The sequence below is a fragment of the Condylura cristata genome, unplaced genomic scaffold (assembly GCF_000260355.1).
Source record: "Condylura cristata isolate star-nosed mole 26May11 unplaced genomic scaffold, ConCri1.0 scaffold00007, whole genome shotgun sequence".
Lineage (NCBI taxonomy): Eukaryota > Metazoa > Chordata > Mammalia > Eulipotyphla > Talpidae > Condylura > Condylura cristata.
The window spans coordinates 3,096,326-3,122,193 of record NW_004567108.1 but is presented as its reverse complement, the minus strand read 5'-3'; the positions used below and the strand labels follow the sequence as shown (position 1 = coordinate 3,122,193).

Sequence of the window (25,868 nt, the reverse complement as noted above, 5' to 3'; positions counted from 1 at the left end):
TCTATAGCACTCAGCATTTAAAGCCATTTTCTAGTTTGATATAACAGGTTGACTGAGAACCTGTAAAAGCCTCATATCTCTTAAGGGACTAGTCTTGTATTCATTTGCATCAATCATGGCTTTTTTGAATACTGATTTGTTGCAGAATTCCCTTTTATCCCCCCAAATGCATTCAGAAGTCATCTTTAAAGTACAGATTAAAAGTCTAAAATCCACTAGCTGTTGTGAAGCTAATCAACTATTCATAGAAACTGCTTGATCTGAGTCAAAAATCTAGAGAAATGACTGACAAATATGTTCTCAAAATGGTGACTGTCTCAGGAACTGGCATGGAGGTGTCTCCCCATTATTGCCTTCTAGAAGGACGCCTCTCAGAGTGTTGGCGTACGTATTGAAAGAGCTGTTCATAGTTGGAAAGTGCATATGTTTCACAAAAGTATACATTCCGTATCAATTTAACATAATAAAGTATTCTTTGGTTATTAATAGCAACTTAACTTCTAATGAAGAACAAATTGATATTATATTGATCTATCTATATATTTAAATCAATCATCTAAAATAAATCTATGTCATGCCCCTCAGCCCTGGGCAAACATTAATGCATGTGCATTGCAGAATGGGCCAAAGGCCTTGTGTTGTGCCTGTTTTAAATATAAAGTACCTTGAAATAAAGAAATGTGGGAAGAATCTGTGTTGTCTGCGTGCACCGTCTGCTGGGCCCTTGCATGTCTTGTGTATGAACAGCCCTTTCTTCCCGGGTCATTTTATAAGAGGAGCTTGCAAGGGAGGATTTGGGAATTGTATATTGCATCAGTAGTAAAGTGTTCTAATTTTACTTTTTAAAGATTTATTTATTGATGCATACAGAAGCAGGGTACAGGCCAGAGGTACAGGGGCGGTGAGAGGCTTCACCAGAGACAGCGGGGAGCAGAACAGGCCGACTGATGAAGTCTACTGCTGAGGGCAGCAGCAGGGAGACAGGAGAGGTCTCCCGGGCTATGCGGGTCACCTCTGGGACTGGGGGCTGAACTCACACTGAAGAGGCCACAGCCAGCTTGCAGCGCTGCATCCTAACCTGTTGTGCCACCAGGGAGGGTCCTAAAGTGTTTTAATTTTAAGATACTTAATTTAAACTATAGTAACCAACTAAAGTAACGGCTCACATGATAGGTTAGGGAGATCTAGACTTAACTTCTTTATAATTAAAAGGTGAAGGTTATTTCTGTATTACCCTGCCTTACAAAGCTTACACTAAGTACCCAAACTTGAATTTTAAAATAAATAAAATATAGAGATGCTATTATAAGGAATAAGGCAATAGATTGGAGTTTGCAAAAAAGCAAAAGAATGAACTGCTCCTCTGAACGTTGCTGAGCGATCTCATGTATAGCATCTTAGCACCTGTGAATCAAGAGCTGGCCATCCAAAAAGCTAAGGCTGTAGCAATCGGGATCTCTTTTCTCTAGGAAATTAGGGAAGTTCCCTGGAGCCATGCTGATGCCCTAATGCGTCTTTGTGTCTGATAGTCTAGGGGCCTTTGGTTTCCAACCAGCGCATTATACCTGTGTATTCTCTTTTTTACAGTTCAACAGAAGAGCAGTTTCACTGGCAATCACAAGGTAAAGTACAGCTTCTTGATGAACACACCTGCCTCCACCTGCCTCTCCGCTGATTAGTCCTCTTGGGAACGTTCAAAGGGGCTTCTCGACATGAGCACAGTAGCACCATGACACTGAATTTGATGAGGTTGTTTCATAGCGCCCGTGTCATGGAAGTTAAGTTCTCTCTAATCCCAAGAAACTTAATGCTTTTCATGGACACATGGAATTGGCTGGTCTTGTCTTTCCAAACTGTTAGCCAAGGGTGGCCATGTCATAGCTAATGTAAACTTCACAGAGTAATACCTTTGGTTAGACACTTTAGATTATTAAAGGATAGCCTTAAGCTGTAATGTTACCATTATCATGTGTTTGCTCATCACTTTAAAATGGTGTATTTCAGATGGTCAAAAAGACATCGAAGATGAACTTACAACAGGCCTGGAGCTGGTGGATTCCTGTATTAGATCTCTGCAGGAATCAGGAATACTTGACCCGCAGGATTATTCAACAAGCGAAAGTAAGTTAAATGCCAGTTGTGCTTGAAGACAATTAAAATACATACGTTTAATGCCATTATTTTTTCTTATATAATCAATATCATGAGCCATACCCTGTAGGGCTTGAAGATATGATTATGCTCTTTTTCTGCATCTCACTGCACTCTCCACCTCCTTCCCACCTCCCCGCCACCCCCCACCCCAACACATACACACAACTTATATTAGATCGCGAGTTCTCTGAAATCAGCAATTGGCACCTAGATGCCTCATGCGTTGCTACCATATTGGTGACCCTCACCAATTTTCTAGTCTTTTTTGGTGTCTAGACTAGCATTGTATGAACTCACACTTATATTCCTCAATCAATAGAACAGCTGCTTTAAAATTAGCTGGCAGTGGTTTCTTCACACAGCACATTGTTGACAGGTATCTTGAGTCATGACTGTATGACAAAACTTAAACAATTGTGATATTATAGATAGTACAAAATATTTAGTGCTATGCTGTAGCACTGGCACTAACACCTTATATTTCTGTATTTCATCATCTTGCATTGCTGTATCAGAATACTTAGAGATTTCTTTATCTCTATTTAAATATATTTTTTTCAGTCAGACTGGTTGAGGCTGAGAAATAAAAGTGCCAGAAATTGAAATGAGCCTCATTTTAATAAATCATAAAATTCTCTTGGCTTATTTTAATAAAACTCCACAAAACGCCAAAAATTAAATCATTGGAACATACATTACCCTGATGATTTCTACATCAGAAATCAGTGGAGCATTTTATTTCTTAATTTAAAAAATGAAATGCCCTTAAATAACTATCAAGCTTTGCTATATAAAGGGAAGATACAAGAACAGGATAACATACTGATCCTGAAATTAAGTTACATTTGCTTTCTAATCTTTAAAAATGCCACAACTTTTAGAATAACATTATCATGAACATATGCTTCCACCCATAAACATCCCCCCAATAGGCCTCCTCAATTAAGATATATGATTTATATTATCTTTGTTTTCTATTATATTTAAAATGCAGAATTTTTTATTATATTTCCCATGTAAGATGGTTGTAGCTAGAATCATGTTTAACTAATATTTGAAATAATGAAAAGACAAGTAATATTTCTCACTTTATCAGAGTAAGAAAGCAAAGTAGAGTTTAGGACCGTGTACGCTGATAAGGTGATGACAGAGAAGACCTTATTTTTTATATAGTAATAGATAAATACATCTGATTATGAGGTAAGGAAAAAGATATCTGTTAATACATGTAAAGCACAGAAAAAAGAAGGAAGAGTAAACAAAGTAACAAATTAGTTAACATAGAAATATATCAATCTCTCATTGCAGGGTCCTATAATGTTTTATTCTTTGAAGGGAGTGAACATTCAGGTTTATAGCAAGAAAAGTAAAAGTGGTGAGACATTTAGAGTAATGAAATAAATGTTGAAATTAAAGGAATAGAAAAATTATGACAGCAAATACAATGAATAGAAAGAATGATATTGGGAAGAAGAAAGAGGAATTTAATGTACTAAGCAAGGTCAAAGAGGAATTATGTAGTGAAAATGTCTTAGCTCACAAAGATGCAATAAATACTAAAATACAGTGAACATGTATGTACTAAATATTATAGCATGTGAATATTAAAACATTGTTGAAATGAATGGAAAATTTGATGAAAAATATAATTGTGAATATTTCATTGTACATTTCTCATAGTCAGAGAAATACTAGAAGACCACAGGAAGTTAGAATTTATAACTAACAAATCAATGTATTAATAAATTTTAAGTTTAATTTTATGATTATATATATATGTGTGTTTCACACATATATGTTAAGGGGAAAACTACAGATATTGATTAGCAACTAGACAGTAAAGACTCCTAAAAATTAAAGAAAGCTCACATTCTTTGACAAAATTAAAAGTATATAATAAGTTGATAAGCAGAAGTAAAATATCATTAAAATTAAGAAATATTTATATATCTACTAAGTCAATGTAGAAGCAAAATTAAAAATTGCATATTATTTTAAAAGCAGATAAATAGCAACACTTCATGAAAATGTAATGGTATAGAAAAACTACACTCAGAGGAATTCTTAATTTTGTTATTAAAATTAGAAAACAAAGTAAGTGAATGTAGTATTCAGATTTTTGAATACTAAGAGCAGCTAAACAAACTGAAAGAAACTAGGAAGATGGTTATAATAAAAGCAGTGCAGACATAAAGTAATATGAGAGAAAATAACAGAAGAGATAAATAAAAAAATCAGTAAGTACCAGGAAAGATTAAATCAATAAAATAACTAAAATAACTAAAAGCTTATAAATATATAAGCTTTTTAAAACTTTGCCAGCTAATACTTCTGTACTTCTTAATTGAGATCCTTTGCTATATGTATTTCCCTGCAACGTGTGTTCAAATCTTATCCATCAAAAAGTGCATCTTTATAACTAGAAAGTTTTTTGGAATACATGCCATGTCTGTTGAATTTGTTTTTTCTTTCAGAAAGTTGGTCCATGTAAATATATACTATATTATCTTTTTAAGGCTCCTAAAATCTTAGTTTTCTTTTTGTAAATCTGCCCTTCTGTATTTAAAGTTAAGAAACAAAACAAGCAAACAAGAGATGAAAGAAATGTCAGGCTAATCATTTTCAATAGTCACTTCGAGACTAAAATTGAGTGAAATTATGATAATACTTCTAAAAGTTTGAGTCTGTCATTTGAGTGGGTCAACTCTGGCGTATTTTAAATATTTAGCTGCTCACAAAATAAAAATCTCTATAGCTGTTTGTATTTGTCTCAGGGTCTGTGTGGGAACTAGATTCCACTGTAAAGCGTTTAACTAAAGAGAATTCACTAACAGGGCTATGTACAAGGGAGCGGACGTGTGAAGGGAAAGAGCCTCAGAAGTGGCAAGATGGCAGCCCTTGACTCTTGGTCCTGAAGGAGACCTGAGGGACTCGCACCAGCAGAGCCCAGAGTCATGGCCAGAGCAGAAGAATAAATACCCTAATCACTCTTTCCTCCTCGCGCCTAAGGTCCTTCTCAGGTCCTCTACCCACAAGTCCACTCAGTCCTGAAGCCAGGGGCCAAGGTCTCTCAACGATAGTTTGTTGAGGAAAGGGCAGAGAATGAAGATGGGGGCAGAGTCAATAATTCAGCACAGATTCCACTGAATAGTAGAGCAGCTACTGTTTACGTTCTTGATGTATAAATATAATAAATAGATGTGTCATGGCTTCTTGACACATTTCATATAATTAGTACAAACCCATCAGATTCTTCTAGACCCTTGTTTTTGTGATTATCCGATCAATGGATTCATTAGCTGGAGCAGACATGAAATAGCTGAAGCTAAATTAGACCTGGCATGCTGCCCTTGAGAGCCAGCCTCGTAGTCCTAACCCAACAGACTAAAGCAGCCCTAAATACTAAGTACACAGTGTTACCCGCCTGCACCCCAAGCTCATTGAACTTAATTTGTTGCATTTGAAAACTTCTGTTGTTTTTCTTCCCAAGGTAAACTTTGCTTCTTACTGTAAACCAGTCCCCTCCTGTACTGTGATGCAAGTAGTTGCTGCTCCACGCAATGCCTTCCGCGTGTCACACAGAGATCAATGTTCCTACACTTTGCTGTTTTCGAAAAGTGCTGTTCTAAACAGTATGTAAATCGTGTGTGCGACCTCTGCCACCCCACCATTATTTTGCAACTGCCAATTGTGTCACTTCAATTTTAACAAATATGTGTCACACAGTCACTTGGAGAATTGCTACTGCTGTGCTGGAAAAAAAAATACTGACAGACGCTCGGGGCCATTAGCTTCTTGAATAATGCACGGCTTGACCTGAAAACTCCTGTGGACCACGCACCTTACTGAATCCATGCATCCTTGGCACATTAACTCAGATACGGGTGATTCTACCTTAGCCGATAATTAACACAAATATCGTCAATCAAAATCAGAACCAAAATGGGCGACCTGGGAGGAATAAACCTAGGTGTTTATGAAAATTGTTAATATTTTGACATAATGATTTTTTTCTTTCAGTAGCATATTGACAAATGGATATTCCACTATAGTCTAGAAAATCCTAGTATTCAGGAGGAAGAAAATCTTAGGAGCTTAATGTATTCCAAATGTTATGGCCAAACATCCACATTATTTTTCCTCGTTTTCAAAACAACATTTTTTTAAATATCAAAAATCAATCATTGATGTTGCCATTCTGAGCAAGTGGAATCCTAGTATGTTGAATAATCACATGTAGTTTGATGGAGGTGAACGTATTATTTACTGTTGATTTGCAGCTTGTCATTTTCATTTAACTTCTGTGAATATATTTAATTATATGTGGCAAGAGAACGGTTGAGACATCGGGTCATTAAAATGCCGTATAGTTTTATATGAATACGTGCAATAATAATAAAAGTCAGTGCATCTTTTTCAAGTCAGTTTTTCCATAATTTCTGTTCATGGACCAGAGGATGCAGATCTAAGGGCACAAAATTTCCATGAAAATTAGAAGTCAAAACGATAAGTGTATGAATCACGTGGCTCAAAACATCAGGGTCAGGCTCAGGGAAAGAGCTGTTTTGTCTTGTTTTCTGCTCTGGTGGAAATCAGGTCCCGGTTAGCCTGAATGGAAGAAGACTCGCCCTGCCCTTTGGGGTAGGAAGACCTGTTCCAGCGCTCCTGCTTTCCTCATCCACCGGTTGTTGAGAACGGACAGTCGCTGAACTTAAGAGACCCAAGTCCTTGCTGGAAATGCATGTCCTCCTGAAGACAGGCCTTCCCTGAGAGATCTCCTTTTCATAGGCCCTTTGGTTCAAGTTTTTGAAACACAAACAGGCTGTCTTCTTTCTGGAAGTTTTCATGGTGTAGAACCTGAAGCTGTGGCCCTGTCCACATCCTTCTGCTTCCTTCCCAAGTTCATCCCCACCCCTGCCCTCATGGCACTGGATGGTGTGAAGGGTCACAGTGGCAGAACTGGGTGGTGTGAGGAAGTCGAGGGAAATGCCCCGGGGTGCGGGGGCCACAGTGTACTTCTGGAAGCTACGATCACGTCCCTTCCCATTTGGTGTCACTCTGTTTTTTCCGTTGCTGTTCAATTAAATGTCTATTTAAGAAGCGTGTTAGACCTCCCCCAGAGAGGTCACCAGCTCAGAGGCGAGCCGAGGCATTGAAGGTTCAGGAAGGGCCCCATGACCTAATGCCCTCTGGTCCACTCCTTACAATGCACATTTTTCCTTAAAAACATCATTTTCACTTGTCAGAGTCTCCTGACATTGATGTCTGGAGATGTCCTGACAAAGCTTTGAGTTTGGAGAACATTTCTAATCAAAATACAACATTTCTAATAAAAAACCCCAGACACCAAGTTGGGTATCGGGTAAAGACAGTGAAAGAGAGGAGAGAATCGGAACGGATGGACATGAGTCTGAAGTAAAGAAAAAGGCTGGAAGCCCGAGCAGAAAATCAGAATAAGTAGTCTTCTGGGAACCACAGAGAAGGGGTGTCTAGGCAACACCTCTGGAGATGTCCTATGGGTTCCCCACAGGTTTAAATTTATTGAAACTGATACTGGTCAATACGCCACTTCAGCCACATCTGATGTAATCACATCTTAATATACTGGATTTCCTTTAAATCTCTGTGAACCCAGGAAGGTGTTACCATCACTCATTTTTTTTATAAAGGGCCTTTTTTTTTTAATTAAGCACTTACTAACAGCAGCAAAGAGTCTCTATTCTTGTAGCATTTACGTTCCAGCCAAAAAGATTGAAAATTGAGCAGTCAAAATACTCCAAGGTCCAAGAGAAAGTTGCTAAGTGTAATGACAGAGCAGAACTAGTAATGGGGACAGTAGATCAGGCTTTGTCAAAGTGTAACTGGAGTGGGGGTCATCCTACAGAGCCCCCAGGCCTCCCACAGAATCCAGAGGGGTAACACTTTGCCCACTAGTACAATGACGTTATTTGCGTTTTCCTCACTGACTTGCCTGGCAGGTGTGCTAGGATCCTGTTCTTCACTCTTCCCAGGCTGACTATGGCATCCAGCCCTCTACAGCACCATAAAAAGAAAAGCTCATTATTGCTCACATCATGCAAAGCCTGACCCTTACCGCTGTGCACCATGGGCTTTATTAATCCGTGCATCCTTGGATTCAGGCGAGAGGGGTAAGCGACCAGAACATTGCAGAACCATTCTTGTCTTAAGATCATGAACAAAGACCCAGGAAGTCTTACAGGGGAAGTGGATCTGGCCCTTGGACCTGAGGAAAATGCACAAGAAGCCGAACCCGCTGTCTGAACCCGCTGTCTACAGAGAAGTGTTATTTGTAGCAAATCAGAACACTAACATAACCCCATGTATATGCTGTATTGTTTTCAGGGCTTAGCTTTGAAATTTTGTTTCCTTCTAACTGTTTTTGTGTTAATTGTCTATTTCTCTTCATAATCACTGAGAGTCAAAATAGGATTTTATATCTTTAGACAATTTACAAAACATACATAATTTTTTTTTCTTTCCTTGTGCTACATTAGTTTACTAATGGCTAATAATCAAAAGATAAAATTTTGCAAGGGAATAGATTGAAATTGGAGTAAGCTAGAAAAAGTACCATTTTATGATAATAACGATGTGTAAAATTTCATGTACCATAAAACTCAGGAGCTGTACATTTTAAACTCAAGTTACATATTTGACTTTTTTGGTGATAAATACTATTTTGCTTATTGCCCTCCATTGGATATAGATGGAAAGAAACTGAGTTTCTGTACAGTGCACCAGCTGTATCTGCCTCAGTTCATCCCTCCATAATAGTCAAATTTGAGAAAGCGTACTTATTAAGCCAATAACATTGGTTAGATCTAAATCAGTTCAAAATTGAATGAGTACTTTTCCATTCACGTCACATTAAAGTTTTAATTTTCCCATCAAGCATTATTCATTGAAAGCATCTTACCAGATGAAATTGATATTCTGAAAATAGAGACTTAGAAGTGAAGTTTCAAAATCTACCAGCATCAACCACTTCACCAGCCCCTGGAGCTTTTTCCCTGGGTTAATTTTAGGACTAGCGAAGGTCTGAATCACTGTTTTCAGAGAAACTTCTCAGTGAAACGCCTATCAATGAGCTGTTCAAGGAACTGATGAAAATCACCTGTTTATCACTACGAGCACCTCGTTTTCTGAGTCAGCTTGTGAATACACCGGTTCACCAGAATCCATAAAGAAGAACCTGCCGCTATAAATGAAACGATTAGTGGCGCACTTTAAGCAACAGTCAGTATTTTTACTCTGTAGAGTTAACTTGTAGTTAAATATGACTAGAGTACTTTGAGCTTGCTCTAAATCAATTTGATAATCTTACAAATAATTGACAATTGCTCTCATTGATTTTGTAATTTGTAGTAGTCCCTTTGTATATATATAATTTCCACCGCCCACTTCCTTCATCCTTACTTAATATTTTCTATAAAATGATTCCCTCTTTCTCTTCACTTGATTTGCTCTAAGAATTTACCCTTATTTAAAATAACATAAAGCTTAACCTTCAAATCATTCGTAACCCTCCTTAAAGATTCAATAATAAGAAGGTAGGAATGAATACCAATTCTTTGTCATTTAGAGGTGTGTTTGAATCTTGTTGTTATGGATATAGTTTACATACAGATAAGATTTTATATCACTTTGAAAGAATCACTTTTACCTTGAAGTAAATGAAAGTTTCTGTAATTACTGACAGGTAAATCGAAACAAAGCTATCCAATGTTTGCACTTGAACTTGTCTGTCTCCATCTCTGTGTTTATTATACCTTAGTTTATGCTGAATTAACCACCTGACAAAACATCCATTGAGTGTAATAGTATTGGAGACATTGCCTAGTTCCAGGACCCATTTATTTTAGTGCATTCTTGCTAATGACACTTGTCTTCTATTGGTGAAAGAATCCTTTAGAATTAAATGATAATTGAATTACCCCTTAATGACCTGGTGCTGTTCCTGTGGCGCCGATGCCGCTGCTGGTGACTTTGATAGCTCCAGCTCTGTCCTAAAATTTCATTTCCATATAATCAAAATTTGATCTTGGAAGTTATTTTAAAACCTAGAAAGATTAATTGTGTCAGCTTGCATTCGAGTCAGAGTCCCTTTCTAACGCTATGAATTCCCACTAGCTTTAACTCTGATTTAAAAGCAAACCCCATCCTTCATCACAACACCAAGTCCCCAGCATGGTCACCGATGCATCCTGGAATGCCCCAGGGTAACAGTGGGTGTTTTTCTACACTCATTTAGTTAATATCTGTTGCCTTCTGAGACAGGTGCTTGAGTGAAGCAGCGCGGATTTAGCCACTCCCCGTCACTCATCTTGAAGCGATAGAGCCTCGTCTGCTGGCCGTCTGCTGGCTTCCCTGCTCTGCCAGGCGCTGCAGGCCCCATCGCAGTCAGCCTGTGTCCTGCTGGTGACCACTCCCTTGTGTGCACTTAGTCACAAAGTCACAAACTTCTCTTAAACTACCTCTTCAATGCACACCTTTCCCTTCCGTCCTGATGTGCAAGTACTCCAGGTCAGATTTCCTCCACCCCTGTGGGTCTCCTCTCCCTGCTCTCCAGGAAAATCTGCCCTTATTTCTCCACTCGTCTATCTGGGCAGTCTTCCTACCTACATGTTCAGGCTCTTTTTCATCCCTGCACCCTCCAAAGAACCTGCTGTCGTGTAAGACCATGCCAACTTACCCGTCAAACAGATTCCACAGGATCTTAATTTTGAGGGTTAAGGTAGCATAGTGGGGGAGGGTTGTTTTCTGGACAGTCAGGAATCGTGGCAGGCTTCAGGGAAGAGGTGACATTTAAACAGCACTTTAAGTTTGGAAACCAATTCTGAGGTTGACAGAAAGAGGCATTTCAGGCTGAGAAGAATGACAGAATTTTCTCTTTTCATCTCTTGGCTTGGATACGAGATTGGTTGGTTGGTTGGTTGGTTGGTTGGTTGGTTGGTTGGTTGAATTTCAAGCAGGCCATTTTAAATCATCTATCCTTAGATGTGATGTGTAAAAATGAAAGCTTCCAGGACATTGAAAGAAAGCCTTACATGATATTTTGTAGGATAGTTTCATGAGGTTTCTAGGACACACAGATCCCAATTAAGATTTATTACCTGGACCCTGCAGTCACAGGCTGGCTCAGGGTGAGCTTGGTCTGTGGCATGGAGATGTTTCCTGCAAGCAAGTTGATGTCTACAAAGGAGCGAATTTTCCATCTTAAGATGTTGATACACACACATGAAAAATTTATACAGTGCTTCAATCCTAAACAACTCCTGGATTTTAATATAGAAGATAAACAGCCAAGCCTCGTCTTCGTTTTACCAAGTATGTGGCATTGATTGACCGCTGACCCTCTCCATGGGTCTGGTCCACTTCCTAGAACAGCGGACAAGATAGTCAGCCATTCTCTTCCAGAGGCTGCTATGGGTCTCTCGTCCTTTTGCCTGTTGGAAAGCACAGAGACCTTGGCTTTCTGCTCCAGGCGCTGTGCTCCAGGTGCTACTGCCAGGATGCTGTCAGGTTCCGTGAGCTTCTAGTCTGTGCTGCACTTGGGACTTTTCTCACTGTCCAGTTGGGACTAATGTGTTTGTTCCGACGAAGCGTGGCACTGCATTTTATCAATCTGTCAGGAAATGCTTTCACCTCCTTTTCCTGGCCTCTCTTGGAGCACACCACGGGCTGCCCCATCATCAGATGGCCCAGAACGGTCAGAGAAGCCCCAAGACCGCACAGGTCCAAGACCTGGAGGGATGCTGCGGGGTGTGGCCACTGCTTTCTGTGACCTTACAGGACCTTGTGACCCATCGTTGTTCACAGCTCGGATTTCTTGTGGAGCAGTCTCACTGCATGAAGGCCACATCCCCTTTCCTAAGTGGGGTTTCATGACTGGCCTCTTCCTCCCCACCCAGTCCCACAACAAGCAGTCCTCTAACAAAACCCTCACCTCCTAGAGGATACAGTTAATATCCTCAGGGCTGCAAAGTAATTTTCCTCTAGCCCCAGCCAGACTTGATGGAAAGTCGAAAGTTAAGAGGGAAAAAGCAACATCATTTAAAAGACCAAAATGATAAATGCCTTTGAAATATCTGGAAAATATGTTTTCTACCTCAATACACAGTAATGTTACTAACACTAATCAAGAGTTATGTCGGTGTTACTTCCATTATAAAGTGATTAAGCATTGTACTGTAGATCAGAGCCCTGTAGGGGAGGCGGGGGCGGAAGAGCACAAGGGACTGTGATGAAGGTGCCCAGGGGGTGGGTGGCTGGAACTTCACGGGGAAGTCATACGCTCTCCAAAACTGAATCTAATGAATATATATATTTTAAAATTAAAAAAAGAATCGCCCTGTAATTGTAAACTTCTCACTTTCTCATGTAGCTGTGCTCCCTAAAACTGGGCTGAATAAATGCTGTCGATGAGAACCTAGTAAGCACTGGGAAGACCGTTCTGGAATGCTTGCAGCGTTCGGGCTCCGCCCGCCCCTCCTGGCAGACACTGTCAGCGTGTCAGTGTCCTGCATTACGACACAGCCCTCATTGTTGCAATTACTTGTCAGGGTAGTCGAGGCTTCACACTTGAGGTGTGTGAGCAGAGTAATAAGGTAGAGAAGGGGTAGAGAAGGAGTGTCGATCAAAGACACCACGGACCCTATAAAAGAGAAGATGTGATTAGTTCATGATGTAGACTCGGGAGCACATAAGTCATATTTGAATTGAAATAACTTTGCAAAGGGACTTCAGGTGGTCACCTGAAGACCCAGCATGGACCTCATTTGTAGGTTGCTGAGATCACTTAATGTGTCTCTTTGGGATTTACAAGTTGTTTGACTCACCAGCCACGCACACACGGGAATGGCCGTCTGAACAAAGTCACGCCGTCACGTTAAAGGGCAAATGTCCACTCTTCCGCTTTCTAGGTGATGGCAACACTTGCAATGAGATTAAGGATTTTATTTCATTTTATTGACATTCCCAGAGGCTTGTGCACTGCTGTCTCCACCTTTGTTACCTAGGAGGTGTGTTGCATAGGCAGTGAAGCCCCTTGGGGGGCTATCCTGAAACACCTGGGAAAGCCTCAAGTACTGCATTGTCAGGTGGACTCGGGACCACCAACCCGCCAAAGCCCCCTGCACCTCTCCAGTGCTCACTCCCCCCCAGGGCTGTGAGCCCCAGGGGGTGGGACCCCAGGGCCACCTTGACTACCAGTCACCATGTCCTCCCTGGAGGTGCCTCTTCCTGCGCCCCTGCGCTTGGTCCTCATCTCCCCACTCCGGCAGCTGCCCTCTTCCCTTCCAGTGTACTCCCTAGTTCAGCCTGCCCCTGGCCTGGCCCAGCCTTGACTGTGGTGGCGGTGGGGGCAGCATGCCCCGGCAGCCTGAATGGCGCTGGGACACACTCCTGCAGAGACGCTGTGTGTCTGCGGAGTGAGCCCTCGCGGTGCGGCTGAGAAGCGAGGATTTCTGGTAGGCCGCTGCTGCACCCTCACCATCTGGTGGATGCTGTGTTCTTGGGCGTCTGTTTCCTAAATTGAAAGCAGAAGGATTACAGTTTTACTTTAGTTGTGCCCTTCATGGTGAAATTGGGCTCAAATAGAAATGTAATGATTTCCTTCCTTGGCTGTTTTCCAGCAACTGTAGAGATTCTGAGGTACAGTGTCTTGCTGGGATTGAGGCGCTGGAGTGTTACTGTCCAGTGAGGAAAAGTGTTTTCCAGTGTTCAGACATTCCCTCAGAGGGGTAGGAAGAAAGGCAAGGTCTTATCTGGCTAGGTTTCTGTGGCCTGAAAGACAAATTATTTTTATGCCAAAAAAGTCCATTCTATGTCAAATCTGGGGGCTCATTTGAACTAGAAAGCTTTGTTCGGTTCTTTAAAGAAAGAACTCAGAAACTTGAATTTTGCTCACTTTACTCTTCTTGTAAATTATACCACTGCCCAAAATGCAAAAGAGGAGATTGGGAAGGGATAATGTTATCTGTGGGCTGCGTGCATAAAGCTTTCCTTTATCCACAAAGAAATGACTGCACCATGGTTCAGATAACAGGAGAAAAGTGGGGTTGCCAAGGCCGACCCCCAACTCACCTTCTTCCTGTTCCCTCTCAAACACACACAGTGCAAAATGCAAGTATACTCACCCCCTTCGAGCCTTTCAATTCCCAAGGTAAGAAATTTGATTAAAGAAAATTTTCTTAAAAGAAAAGGACCCGTCTAAATAGAATGTGAGCAAGTAAAATACACTTCTTGTTATGAAATCATATGGGGAAAAACGATTCTCATTTCTCCATCACTTGCAATAGCAACCACTTCCGCAGTGCCAATTTTAACTCCTTCCCTCTCTTTGTTCGTTGACTCTGCGTTGCTGGGAAGGCAGCGATAACCAGCTGTCAGAGAGCATGTGAGATCAGGGTGAATTCTACATTGTACAACGAGCTATTAATAATTGAAATGCTGTCTCTCCACCCTTCCGACCTGAAGGCGTTACATCACTGTTTATACAATAATAGGGTTTGGCACTGATTGGAAGGTTTCAAGTGTTTTAGCATCAGATAGTTAAGTAGGAGATATGATTATATGAACAAAATTAACATGTACCAAAAGGTAGACTTTCAAATTATTTCAAATGTTTCTGATATGGTCTGGTCCCAAAATAACTACTTGATTAACTAATTTGTCTCCTAAGAAATATCTTTATGTAGGTCAGGATGAGATCACTTGAAAAAAAAAAAATCGACTCTTTGGAGAACTTTTAAACCACCCAAAAAAAAAAAATCTCATTTAAGAGCTGGAGTTGAATTATATGGTCATTTTAGTTCTCAGAATTCAAAGCATAGATGGCTGGAATCATGTGTGTGTGATAATTCTAGGCTATTCGCAATAAATAATACATGTCATTTCTGCTCCAGCGAGGCTGTCACTTACTGCTCTAAATGACTTTCTGTGCAGGGCCCAGCCTGCTCTCCCAGAGTGCACTTCAGCTCAATTCCAAACCTGAAGGGTCCTTCCAGTACCCAGCCAGCTACCACAGCAGCCAGACCCTTGCCCTGGGTGAAGCGGCCCCCACACAGCTTCCCGCCCGCGCCACGCAAGCCCGGGGTGCCGGCCAGAGCTTCAGCCAGGTAGGTGTGGGGCCCTCTGCAGTGGGGCCCTGGCGCCCGGGAGACCATTTGAATGGGAGCAGGCTGGGAGCAGGCAGGAGCCTCTCGCCTTTCTTAAATCTGCCCCACACTTGGACAGAATGTTCTCCTTGCCGTGATGGCTGAAAGGAGTGAGGAAAGCCTAAGTCAGCAGTTTTGGGGGTGGGGGGGCCACACCCCGCTGGGCTGTGTGTTTGGCTGTGCGACTGGGTGAATGAGAGCCCCCTTCCCCCTGCCTCTCTGTGTCCGGGATGGAAATGGGACGTGGTTGCTGAGTTTGCCTGCACGCCTGGAATTCTTGACAGTAGCAGTGCAGAGTGATTCCTGGGAGTTTGTCCTGGGAAGGACGACAGTGTGTGTGAGATGGAGTTTCCGAGCTCTCCGCCATGGTTTAGTTACACCTGGTCAAGTTTGGTTTTGAAACACGCCCTTAGTTGTTTAAGGTGTGTGCTTGTTCTTGGAGTTTCACTGCACAGATTTTTTAGCTGCTGTTCAAACCAGCTCTTGGTACAAAGAGGTGACTACTGATCTGAAATGTTTTTTCAAGACAGTTTAAATGCTGTAATCTCTCTATTTGTCTGTATGTCGGTATAGCTAGGTATGTAGGTAAATACACCCAATACACTGGTCTTGGTATATTTAATTGACCTGCCAGAATTACTGTACGGGAGGGCTAGCTGACTGAAAGCTACTTTAAACTTTATTTTGCCCACCTATTGCCCTTTTAATCTCTGTGGTTTTGCTCCTGAAGCAAGGACTCCAAAATCCAAAAGCCCCCTGCCTTCTGCTGGCAAGCTTCGGTCCATCCTTTCAGTATTTATGGAGAGGTGTCTTGGCCAGGAGCTCGGCCCAGGCCTGGCCACCCACCAGCTCCTGTGACACCCAGCTGGGTCTCCAACTTGTTACTGTTCACCCAGCTACCCTCCCCCATTAAGCCTGAAGCTATTGGAGGGCAGAAGCCTTTGTATGTTTCAGTAGCAGCCCCCACATGGAGAAGTGCCAGTAAAGAGCAAGCCGTGAAAGGTCAGGCGGGACCCTCGCCCAGGGCCTTGAGCTGCCGGTCAGGGTGAGCGAGACACGCACGAAGCATCGGCAGAAAAGCTTCCGTGTGGCTCCGTCACTGTAGTGAAGGACTGCCCAGCACCGCAGCACGTGCAGGCACCTTCTGCCAACAAGACCCCGAACCACAGGCACCTGTACCTTTCCCCTTCTTCAGTGGTGCCAGGCTACAGGGTGTGGGTCGTGGGGGCAGGTGAATTGTTCCATGGGGGAGGACCCTCCCCTCCCTGGCAGCTCTGTGGGGGACTCGGGTTCAGGGGACACCTCTCTGTGGGTGGAGAAGGCAGGTGGGGGGTGCTTGAGTGGGTGGGGGCTCAAGTCTTGACGTGAGTCGGTTCCTCAGCACCGGTGGCCTTTCACCCCCACACTGTAGCTCCCCCAAAGTGCTGGAGGCAAACTGGAGCGCCCCTGAGCAATGTCCAAGCATAGTTGTGAATTTTTTTATTAAAAGAAGTAGTCTGTGTATACCAGTGCACCTGTATGCTCTCTTTCATCTACCGAAAATAATCCTCATCGTTTCACAATAGATGAAGACTACATCACATCTGAAATGTTGAGGGAGGGATTCGCATGGCCAATGCCAGCTATTCAAGCTAATTCTATTCTAAGATGAAGTGGTTTTCTTTTTCTACCCCGCCCAAGCAGCCCTGTGTTGACAGGCATGTTTCTTTTCTCCACCTGCACTGACTCTCTTTGACCTTGACATGGGATCATGGTTTACATTCAATTCTGAACTCTGTAGAAACCAAACAAGTGTCTGTGCACCTTGCTGTTACCCTCCTATCCAGCTGCCCGGGTCCACGGGGCCACCTTCAAGAATGAGGGACATTTGATATTCGAATCCACCTACAAAAACTCTGAATTTAGCTCTTTAGATTCCTGGCTGTACCTTCTCTTATTTTCATCTTGAACTCAGTTATTACTCTTGCTTGACTCATTTCTTATCAATAGCAAGTAAAACGCCCCATAATTTGAGTGATGGACACTGCCTCAGTGGAAGATAAAAGCTAGCATCCCTCCAGCCGCGCCTCGGGAGATGGAAACATTCGTAGGAAACTAAAAGTCTCTCAAGGAGTCTGGGAGCGTCTAGTCCCAGGCTAGCGAGGCAGCAGCGATGTTAAATCAAGGGCTTATGAAACGCAGGTCCGAGCTCCCGAGGCACTCACCGGCAGCCTCTCAATTGTACCTCTTAGCTTCATTCCCTAGCGAGGCGGTGCAACCCTCTGCCTTTCACTTTTTATTTCCTTTCTTTAGCTAGCTCGTCTACACTTGTACATGAAAAGACTCCACTTTGTCCCAATTAGGGGAGTTCTGCACCCTTTGCGCGCCCCACCATCCCCCAGCGAGAAGGGCAGGGAATCTTGACTGCACTCAACTCTCCCCGAGCCCAGGGAGTGTTGTCTCTTGTCTTGACCTGTTCCCTTAAGTGCCTCCATGGTTGGAACCTGTTATGGGGCCTGTGATGGAGACTTAACACCCCCAGTTCAGTGTCTTCTAGGGGAGTGCAGCTCACGTGGCTAATTGCTGGGGGTGAGATAGGGGGCGTCAAGACAACAGAACTGGGCTTCCCTTGAAGTACACTTCCAGGTGGGCGGGGGGGGGGGGCGAGGGCAGGTGGCGTGCAGACATTGGGCGAGCTTTCCATGCCGCCCAGGGTGCAGGGGACAGGGGTGGCCCCCCTAAGTGGCTCCGTCCCAGCCCATGCTGAGATGTTAACGCTGGGACAGAGTTTCCCACACTTAAACTCCTCTGAACGTTCAGACCTAGGGGTGCTAGATTTGCTCTGTCAACAGAGGCCCACTGGTGGGTGAATGTCCATGGGGATTGAAGTTCAGCCATTGGGGCCACCATGTGGAAGGCAGGCTGCGTGGACAGACATGAAGGAGGAAAGGGGGGTGCTCTTGGGAGCTGGGCTGGTGTGTTGAGGGACAGCAGGGGGCGGAAGCGACTGAAAGGGAGCCAGGAGAGTTGGGGGCTGGGAGGCTGAGTCTACCACGCTGAGAATCTGGTCTTTTACCTGGAGTGAGTGGAGGACCGGGCAGAGAACCTGGGGCCGCAGACTCCATGGCCTGACCTGTGTCCCCTGTCACTGCAGGTTTCCCCCCGTTATCCAAGATCAGAATGGTTTTTGAGTCTAGGAACATTTAAAAACATGCTCCATACAGATCCATGGCGACAGCATTCCAGCTCTGGAAATAGCCTGCAAGCTACCAGCTAGGGCCCCGGGCACCGAGGAGCCCTGTGGTGACACCTGCTCCCTCCCATCACATGACCTTGCCTCCGAGCTGACCGCGAGGTTCCAGACCCCCAGTCAGTGGTCAGGGTCAGCCCTGCCGGCAGGCTCTCCAGCCATCCTCTGCGAGCTCCCTCTGCCAAGGGCGGGCCTACAGCAGCAGGAAGTGGCCCTGTACCTGACTGTATCTCCCATCCAGCTTCCTATGGATCTCTGAAATGCTCACTATCAAGTCTCCTGGGCAGAGGAGTGACAAATATGTTGGTCTCACCTCATTCCCAAACATGAAGCAGCCTCACCAAGGAGTCCAGCCCCCAGAGAAACAAAGCAGACAAGCGCCATAGAAGCCGCAGTTCTAGAAAGAACAGTGGCATGGTCCTGCTGGAAGCATTAGCGTGGAAGGTGTACGTAATGCAGCATTCTAGAAGAAGTTATGTCACTTTGTATATTGTCCATGTCAAATTTGAAACTGTCAGCATACTGGACTTGCGGTTTGCAGGTGATTCCCTGTTAGAAATCCCTGCTTGTTACTCTTAAAATCTCCTCCCCTACTTGCTCTCTCCAGTATAATACAGCGATCTGGCTTCCATCATGGAGACATTGCCCATCACAGGGAGGGGTGTGTTTGACGGTAATTTCCTCTTGTGAGCAAATATTTGCTTTCTTCCAGGTATGCCAGATGAGCCTCTGGCTGTAATGAAAGTTTCATGTGCTGTGCTTTTGACAAGACTTTTGTGTTTTTTAGAAGTTGCCATGAAGAAATCCCTCCTTATGTATTATTCTTTAAGATAAATTTATACAAGACAGTTATGTCATTGTTTTATCTTCCTTCTCTGTGTTCTTGTCTCGACTGAACACTACAATGGCACATGAAATGCTTTTCAGAATATTACATATCAATAAAAACCCTAATCATAATTTTATTAAGGGGGAAGGAGAAGGGAAGGAGAAACCAGGGTGCAAATCTGTCTCATTTCACCCCATTTGGATTAATGAATTAGAATCCTGGAAGGCAAATCCCTGCTGCCTCTTTTTTGCAGCAACAGAGGCAATATGTTTTATAAGATCTCTCTCTCTCTCTCTCTCTTTCTCTCTCCCTCTTCGTTTTCCTCAACCCACAACTCTCTCCTTCCATAATTTTGATGCCGTCATGCCAAGAGAGAGTCAAAGTGGTCTCCATTTTCATCTCCAACATTGTAATTTTTGTGGCCTTTTCATGACATGTTCTCATCTAAGAAAGGAATTCCTTGGTGCCTTGGTTTTTTAAAATGTCTAAGCTCAATGAATGATTACGTGACCTCACCACCAGGCGAACCAGTTTTCCTCCTCCCAGAGGTGATGATCCTGCAGGTGACCTGCAACAGAAGCTCGCTCTCCCTTGATGCTCATTCTTAGTTTTTACCAAAATCAGCACTTCTTGTGGGAATTCCTAGTAGATGAGAGATTTGATGATTGTATTTGGCTACTTCCAAAATAAACCATTCTCACAGTACCAGAATTTTCTACCTTGGGAATTATGTTAAAGAGTAGCATTTCCTTTGGGAGACAGTTTCAGGAGAAAAATGATGAATGTTTGGGGAACACAGGTTGGGGTGTAAGTTGGAGACCGGACTTGGTGGGGGACGGGCTTCCTGGCTGTACTTGACTATGGCAACATTCTGTCTCCTACCAACATGAGACAGTTTACACTTTGGACTTGGTTTCTTCTTGTTCCCAAGCAATGAGAGTAAATGGCTTTGTCCACTTGCCAGTGCAACCTCAACACCCCCTGCGAGCTTATCTGTGCGAAGTTTGGACTCACAGGTGTTTTCAGTCAGCAGCACATAGCAGGTGCTAATAACTCAAGTTGCCAGATAGTTCTGCTTTAGAAATGGATTTCTTCAAAGATGTCATCTTAAAGACATGTCCTGTTTTCCAGTATTCTACACTTTTGCAGGAAAGAATCGTAAGTCATGCTGTTTCAGGGCCCCCCAGTGTGAAATGGGCTGCCTGTCTGTGGGTCCTCACCCATGTGCTTAATTGTACCACACACAAAAGGGTCAATAATGGGTTTATTTACGAAAGGGGAAAGGAAAAGGAACAACCCAGGGGAAGAGAGAGGGGTACAAGGTAACCAGAGTATCTTACCAGCTCGGCTGGCTTGGAGCTCTAGTAACAAACTAACTGACAGCCCCAGTCACGCGGTCCTGAGAGCCGTTGACCGAGCAAGAGAGCGAGAGCCATAGAAAATGGCCCCTACTTACCTCCCAGAGTCCCAGAATGCCTGCTTAGCTCCGCCCTTGGGTCCTCGCAGTTCTCTCCCGGGTGCTGCTGGGAGTTGTAGTTTCCAATCACTGGAGCAGGGGGCGGAGTCCAGAAAGCTGGAGTAGAAGTGGAGTCCACGGACTCTGCAGAGTTCCTTTAGGACATCCTTCCCCTTAACTATCCCTTGTATTTCCTTGCTGCCCCCACTTGGCCCTCTGCCTCTGCACCCCCTCAAACACAGCCAAGTCCCTTCCTCACTGAGTTCCACTACCCACCTTTAGCTTGGCCGCTCCTGCCTGGGCCCTGTTACCTCTGCCTTTCTTTGAAACAAGCTCTCCAGTCTCACCTCCCATGACATTGCTTTTGCCTAGGATCTTTCTGGGCCACCATGACCAGCAATTGCTGGGTGTGCCCGTTGGTGGCTGCCTAGGAAACCGAAAACACAGGAGAGCAGCCGAGGAGGGGAGGGCCAGCCTGCTGACTCCAGGTCATTAAGTTCCCATCTGGCAAGCCAGAACGGTTCCTGAACCCCATTCCCAACATCGTCAGGCTGACCTCCCAGCGTTCTGGGCAAATCCTCCTCCTGCCCAGAGTTGGGGATCGTGTTGACCACTTGATTGGTCTATCTGCCTCTTCCCACGCACTACCCTCCCTGTGGCTTTGGGGCAGCTTTGTAAAATGTGGCGGTTCCCAGAGACCCCGCCGGCCCAGGCTGGAAGGCCCGATGCCTGGGAGTCCAGCCGTCAAGTCTCTTGTTCACTGACTGTAAACACTGCAGCTTTTTGTTTTGATTTTGTTTAACTGACAAATCCCCAAAAAATGAGGATCAAGTAAGTTTCCAAGCTCAGAGAATTTTTCCCCCACTCACCCCACCCCTTTCCTTTTACCTGTCTATTACAGAAGACTCCACAGGCAGATCAGGTAACAGTCCATTGAGGTTCAAGACCAATGCCACACTCTGGACTGAGAGCGCCCAACGGCTCAAACTTCCCGGAACACAGGCCGTCAGAAGTAGGAACCAGATAGTATTCTGTACAAACACAACTACAGCAGCTACACATGTATAAAAAAAGTGACATCCATCTTCATGGATGTCCTATTTATCTGCAGATGGAGTCTAGGAGGCTCCAGTTAGTGGGTGATCCAGCTTACTGAGTTGAATTAACGCACGGACCACCGGTTCATGTGTGTGGGGAATATTGCGTTATAGCCTCAATTCCCAATTCAGTTTTTTTCTACTCTATTTTGAAAATACATCCTCCTCTTAAACATCACTCTAAAGTGGGTATGTTGAGGGGCCTCCCTGGTGGCGCAAGGGATTAAGACTCAGCCCCATCAAGTTATCCACAGCCACTGCAGCACAAGTTCTATCCCCGGCCAGGGAGGTAACTCACTTGGCACAGCAAACTCTCCTGTCTCTCCACTGACACCCTCCTTAAATCAACCTGTTCTGATCCCCTCTCTGTCTCCAGTGAATCCTCTCACCCACTAAGCTTCCAGCCTACACCCCAGTTCTGTACAAAAACATAAATAATGTAGGTGTGAGTGTACTCCATAGACACACAGGAAGTCTTACCGTACCCACAAAAAATTCACATAGTAACACAAAACAGTATGTAATATAAAAATTAAAAGTTTAGTGTTTCTGAAATAGGACCCATCTGAATTGAAATGTGAACTATTATGCAATGAAGGATTTTATTTATAAACATTTTAGTGAACAAAGCTCATGGTTCATGTCTCACTAAAAATATACTTTTTTTTTTATTACTTAAAGAAGAATGTCCATAAAATGTACGTGTGAATAGCTCATTTCTTGTTGCTCTTGGTGAATTTCCCATCGTGGGAAGCCAGAAAGAAATGGCATTTAATGAGCACGAAACTCGGCTTTGGGGGAAGCTATTTCATCAGGGGCTCTACTTGCCAGTGGTCTCCTTCCTTGTTAATTTCACGTAGATGGCACCCCACCACCATTTTGGAAGTGTGAGAAAGACACAGTGGCCCTTTGGGTGGTGTCTGATCCAACAAGCAAGAGTGAACACATTGCCAGGAATGCTCCCTTTTAGTAATTCACACCGTATCAAGGGCAGTATTGGGTTCCCTGCACTCCAGCTCCTTCCAAATACAGCAAATCATAATTTTGTTAAGGGTCTCACCATCAGCCACAAATTAATTTCAATTCTCATTGCTTGTACACACACATATTTGCAAATACCCCCAGGCACTAAAGGTAAAGTAGTTATTTTTAAAGGTGACATCTTGCAATCCGGCTCTGAAGTTGGATGTACAACTTTATCGCATGAACACATTTTTAAGGTGGAACTGAACGTCCACGACTGTAAGGTAGAGGAAACCCTATATGTATTGAGATGTGTTTGTGTTATTTTTAATCCCTGCAAATTGTGCAGGAGAATTTAAGTAAACAGAAGCCGAAAGTACCCTAAAGTGGCAAGAGTTGTTTGTGAAATTTCATAGTAGAACAAAATATAAACTCGAGTAGAAACAAACTCCCAAAAGATTGCTCTTTTTTGTCAAGTGATGCTAAAGAACAGATGTCTTTGTTCAGCCATGAAACCATGTGTAGGTCCTATTACTCCCTCGACCATCAGACTGGAGAATGTAGCCCTAGAATATTCACTGTGCAGCGGAGCTTATCAACTGCGCAGTCCAGCAAGGTAGCACCAGCCACACTTAATGATTTAAATTCAAATGGATCAAGTTAAATACATATTAAAGTCCTGTGCACATTTCATGCATTCAAAAGGCCCCTGTGCCTGGTGGTCACTATGTTGGAGAGTCTGCAGTTCCTACATGGAAAAAAATATCAATCTTAAGGTGCATTTAAATTTGTATTGTTTTGTTTTACTTTATGCAAAGAAAAAAATGTGCAAAATTTCATTAAGGTCCTATAATATTTAGAAGATTTTCCAAATTTTAAAATCTATCAAATATCTGGAGTGAATGTGATAGCTCTCATGAGTTCTGTAGTTTTGAAAACCATTTAAATTACAAGACAATCATTTATTCAGCAGAGACCAGAAGCTTCAATAAGTTAGAAGGAAAACAACGGACTTGCAAAATACTTTGCAAGGTTTCGCAGTTCTCATGTGATCCTCCTGCTTCAACCCTAGAATTCTATATATTTTCATTTCTATCGATAAATTTTAGTGTTTATTCGGAATTACCACATTTGGTAATAGCATCGTTAATATCACATAAGGTTATTAGTAATGTTGTATAACCAACACAAACAGAAGACTATTGGTTTTGCTGTAAGAAGAGGTCTCTCCTTAGGAGCCAGGGGCTCTTTCTCCTTCTCCTCCTCCTGTGGAGAGGGAAATGTTTACAGAAATCTGGCGGAAGGCATTTTTGTCACTTTCCAGCTGAGTTTTGTGCAGCTGAGTGTGACTCCAGCCCCACAGAGCTTCAGATGAAAACTTTCAGGGGAGGAAAAATAATTTGCCTTGTTCTCCACGTGGTTAGCCGAGATACCCCCTGTAATAAAGGACAGATTAGCAGAAGAAAGAAGTTTATTTCATATGTACTGGGGTGCAGGTCAGGACATTAGACTTCCATCTGTCCTGAGCTCAGGAGAGGCCGGGCTGGGGCGGCCAATGGGAGGCGAGGAACTTGTGGAACAAAGAGGGCAGGTGTCTGAGAAGTGGCTGAGGGTTGGCCCTAGAGAAGGTGATGCCAGGAAAGGCTTAACTCTGGTAGGAATGCTTTCTGTGCCCCAGTGCAGATTCACTTAGGTAGTTGGAGGGAGATAAATGTCTTTCTGGAATCTTCTGGGTCTTCACTGCAGTCAAAACAATCCATGTACCAAAGTGTTGTGTTTTGGGGAGGCTGGTTCTAAACTTACCAGTGAAGAAAAAAGTCCCTGTCTATAGTTCATCCATGATTCTCATACCCAAGACCGTCCCCCTTCGTCCTCCCTTCCAGAGACTGATAGAAATGCAGGCTTTCAGATCCACTCCTAGCTCAGAGACTTATCCAAGTGCCTTCTGGATCAGTGACTTGCAGGCTTCAGGGAGCATTGTGCTAACCTTGCATATATGTCCAAAAGCTCCCTCCCAAGGCCAGTGCATGCATCCAGTGGGCGTGGGTGATGACACCTGCAGTCTGAGCAGCTACTAGTTGGTGGCAGTGGGAGCAGCTGCAGCTCCTGCTCCAGGAGGTCTGGTTCTCAGCATGGGTTGAGTGTTTGAATCACCTGGTGAGATTCCAGGAAGCCTTGGCTTGAGCCACACCTCCTGTGCAGGATGTGGAATTAAATGAGGGTCTGCAGCATGCGTACCGAGATATAATACACAGCCACGTGTGGGAAGCCCAGTGCACACATTTCACACTCAGAACTTCGACTGGGAGGAAATCAAAATCGGGCCTATGAGGCAACACTGTCTCCGCACGAGGCTGAAATATATCTCCTATATCTCCAGCGCTTGGAGGAGGAACACATGGCTTCTCCAGAGCTTCTCCATGGCCCAGGAGACCCCTCCAGGCCACAGCCCTGGGACAGGCAGACCAACCTTCCTCATTTAGTCCATAAACACCCATGACAGCTCCGCTGGGCAGCCAGCCTTCGGCTGCTCACAGGAGACACATCATTGAATAAAATGGAACTTAGATTTTACTGTCACTCCTTTTGTGATCAAAATGATTGCTTAGTGGTATTAAAGAAACCCCAGAAGTGGACAGTCCTTATTGCCACCAGAACAGATTCTATTCCGTGGAAGCTACTGCAGTGTTGGAGCTAGCAAGCACTGGGCTCAGTTCCAGAGACAGCAAGGAAAGGTGCGGAATCCAGCCCGGACCCAGAGGGAGGAGGGGTGGGGGAGGGGAGGCGGGCCGGGAAGGGGGAGGGGAGGGGGTCCGTAGCTGGCAAGTTATTCAGAGCAACTTCAGGATGAGGGGAGAAGGTGCTGAACCACCTAGCAGGACCCTGGCTGAAGACAGGCTGGCTGAGGGACCTGGGGGGTTGGGGTAGGAACCCCATCACCTGTGGAGGGAGGTCAGATTAG

At 43.9% G+C, this 25,868-nt stretch overlaps 1 protein-coding gene across 1 annotated transcript in view; it reads left to right on the top strand.

The window, feature by feature from the left end:
- The window catches only part of CTNND2 (catenin (cadherin-associated protein), delta 2), a 665,207-nt gene that overhangs the window by 372,482 nt on the left and 266,857 nt on the right, over nucleotides 1-25,868 (top strand). The window contains exons 4-6 of the mRNA XM_012721744.1: nucleotides 1,588-1,622; nucleotides 2,005-2,121; nucleotides 15,121-15,293. Coding sequence (XP_012577198.1) covers nucleotides 1,588-1,622; nucleotides 2,005-2,121; nucleotides 15,121-15,293 — 325 coding nt within the window. The remainder of the gene's footprint in view (nucleotides 1-1,587; nucleotides 1,623-2,004; nucleotides 2,122-15,120; nucleotides 15,294-25,868) is intronic.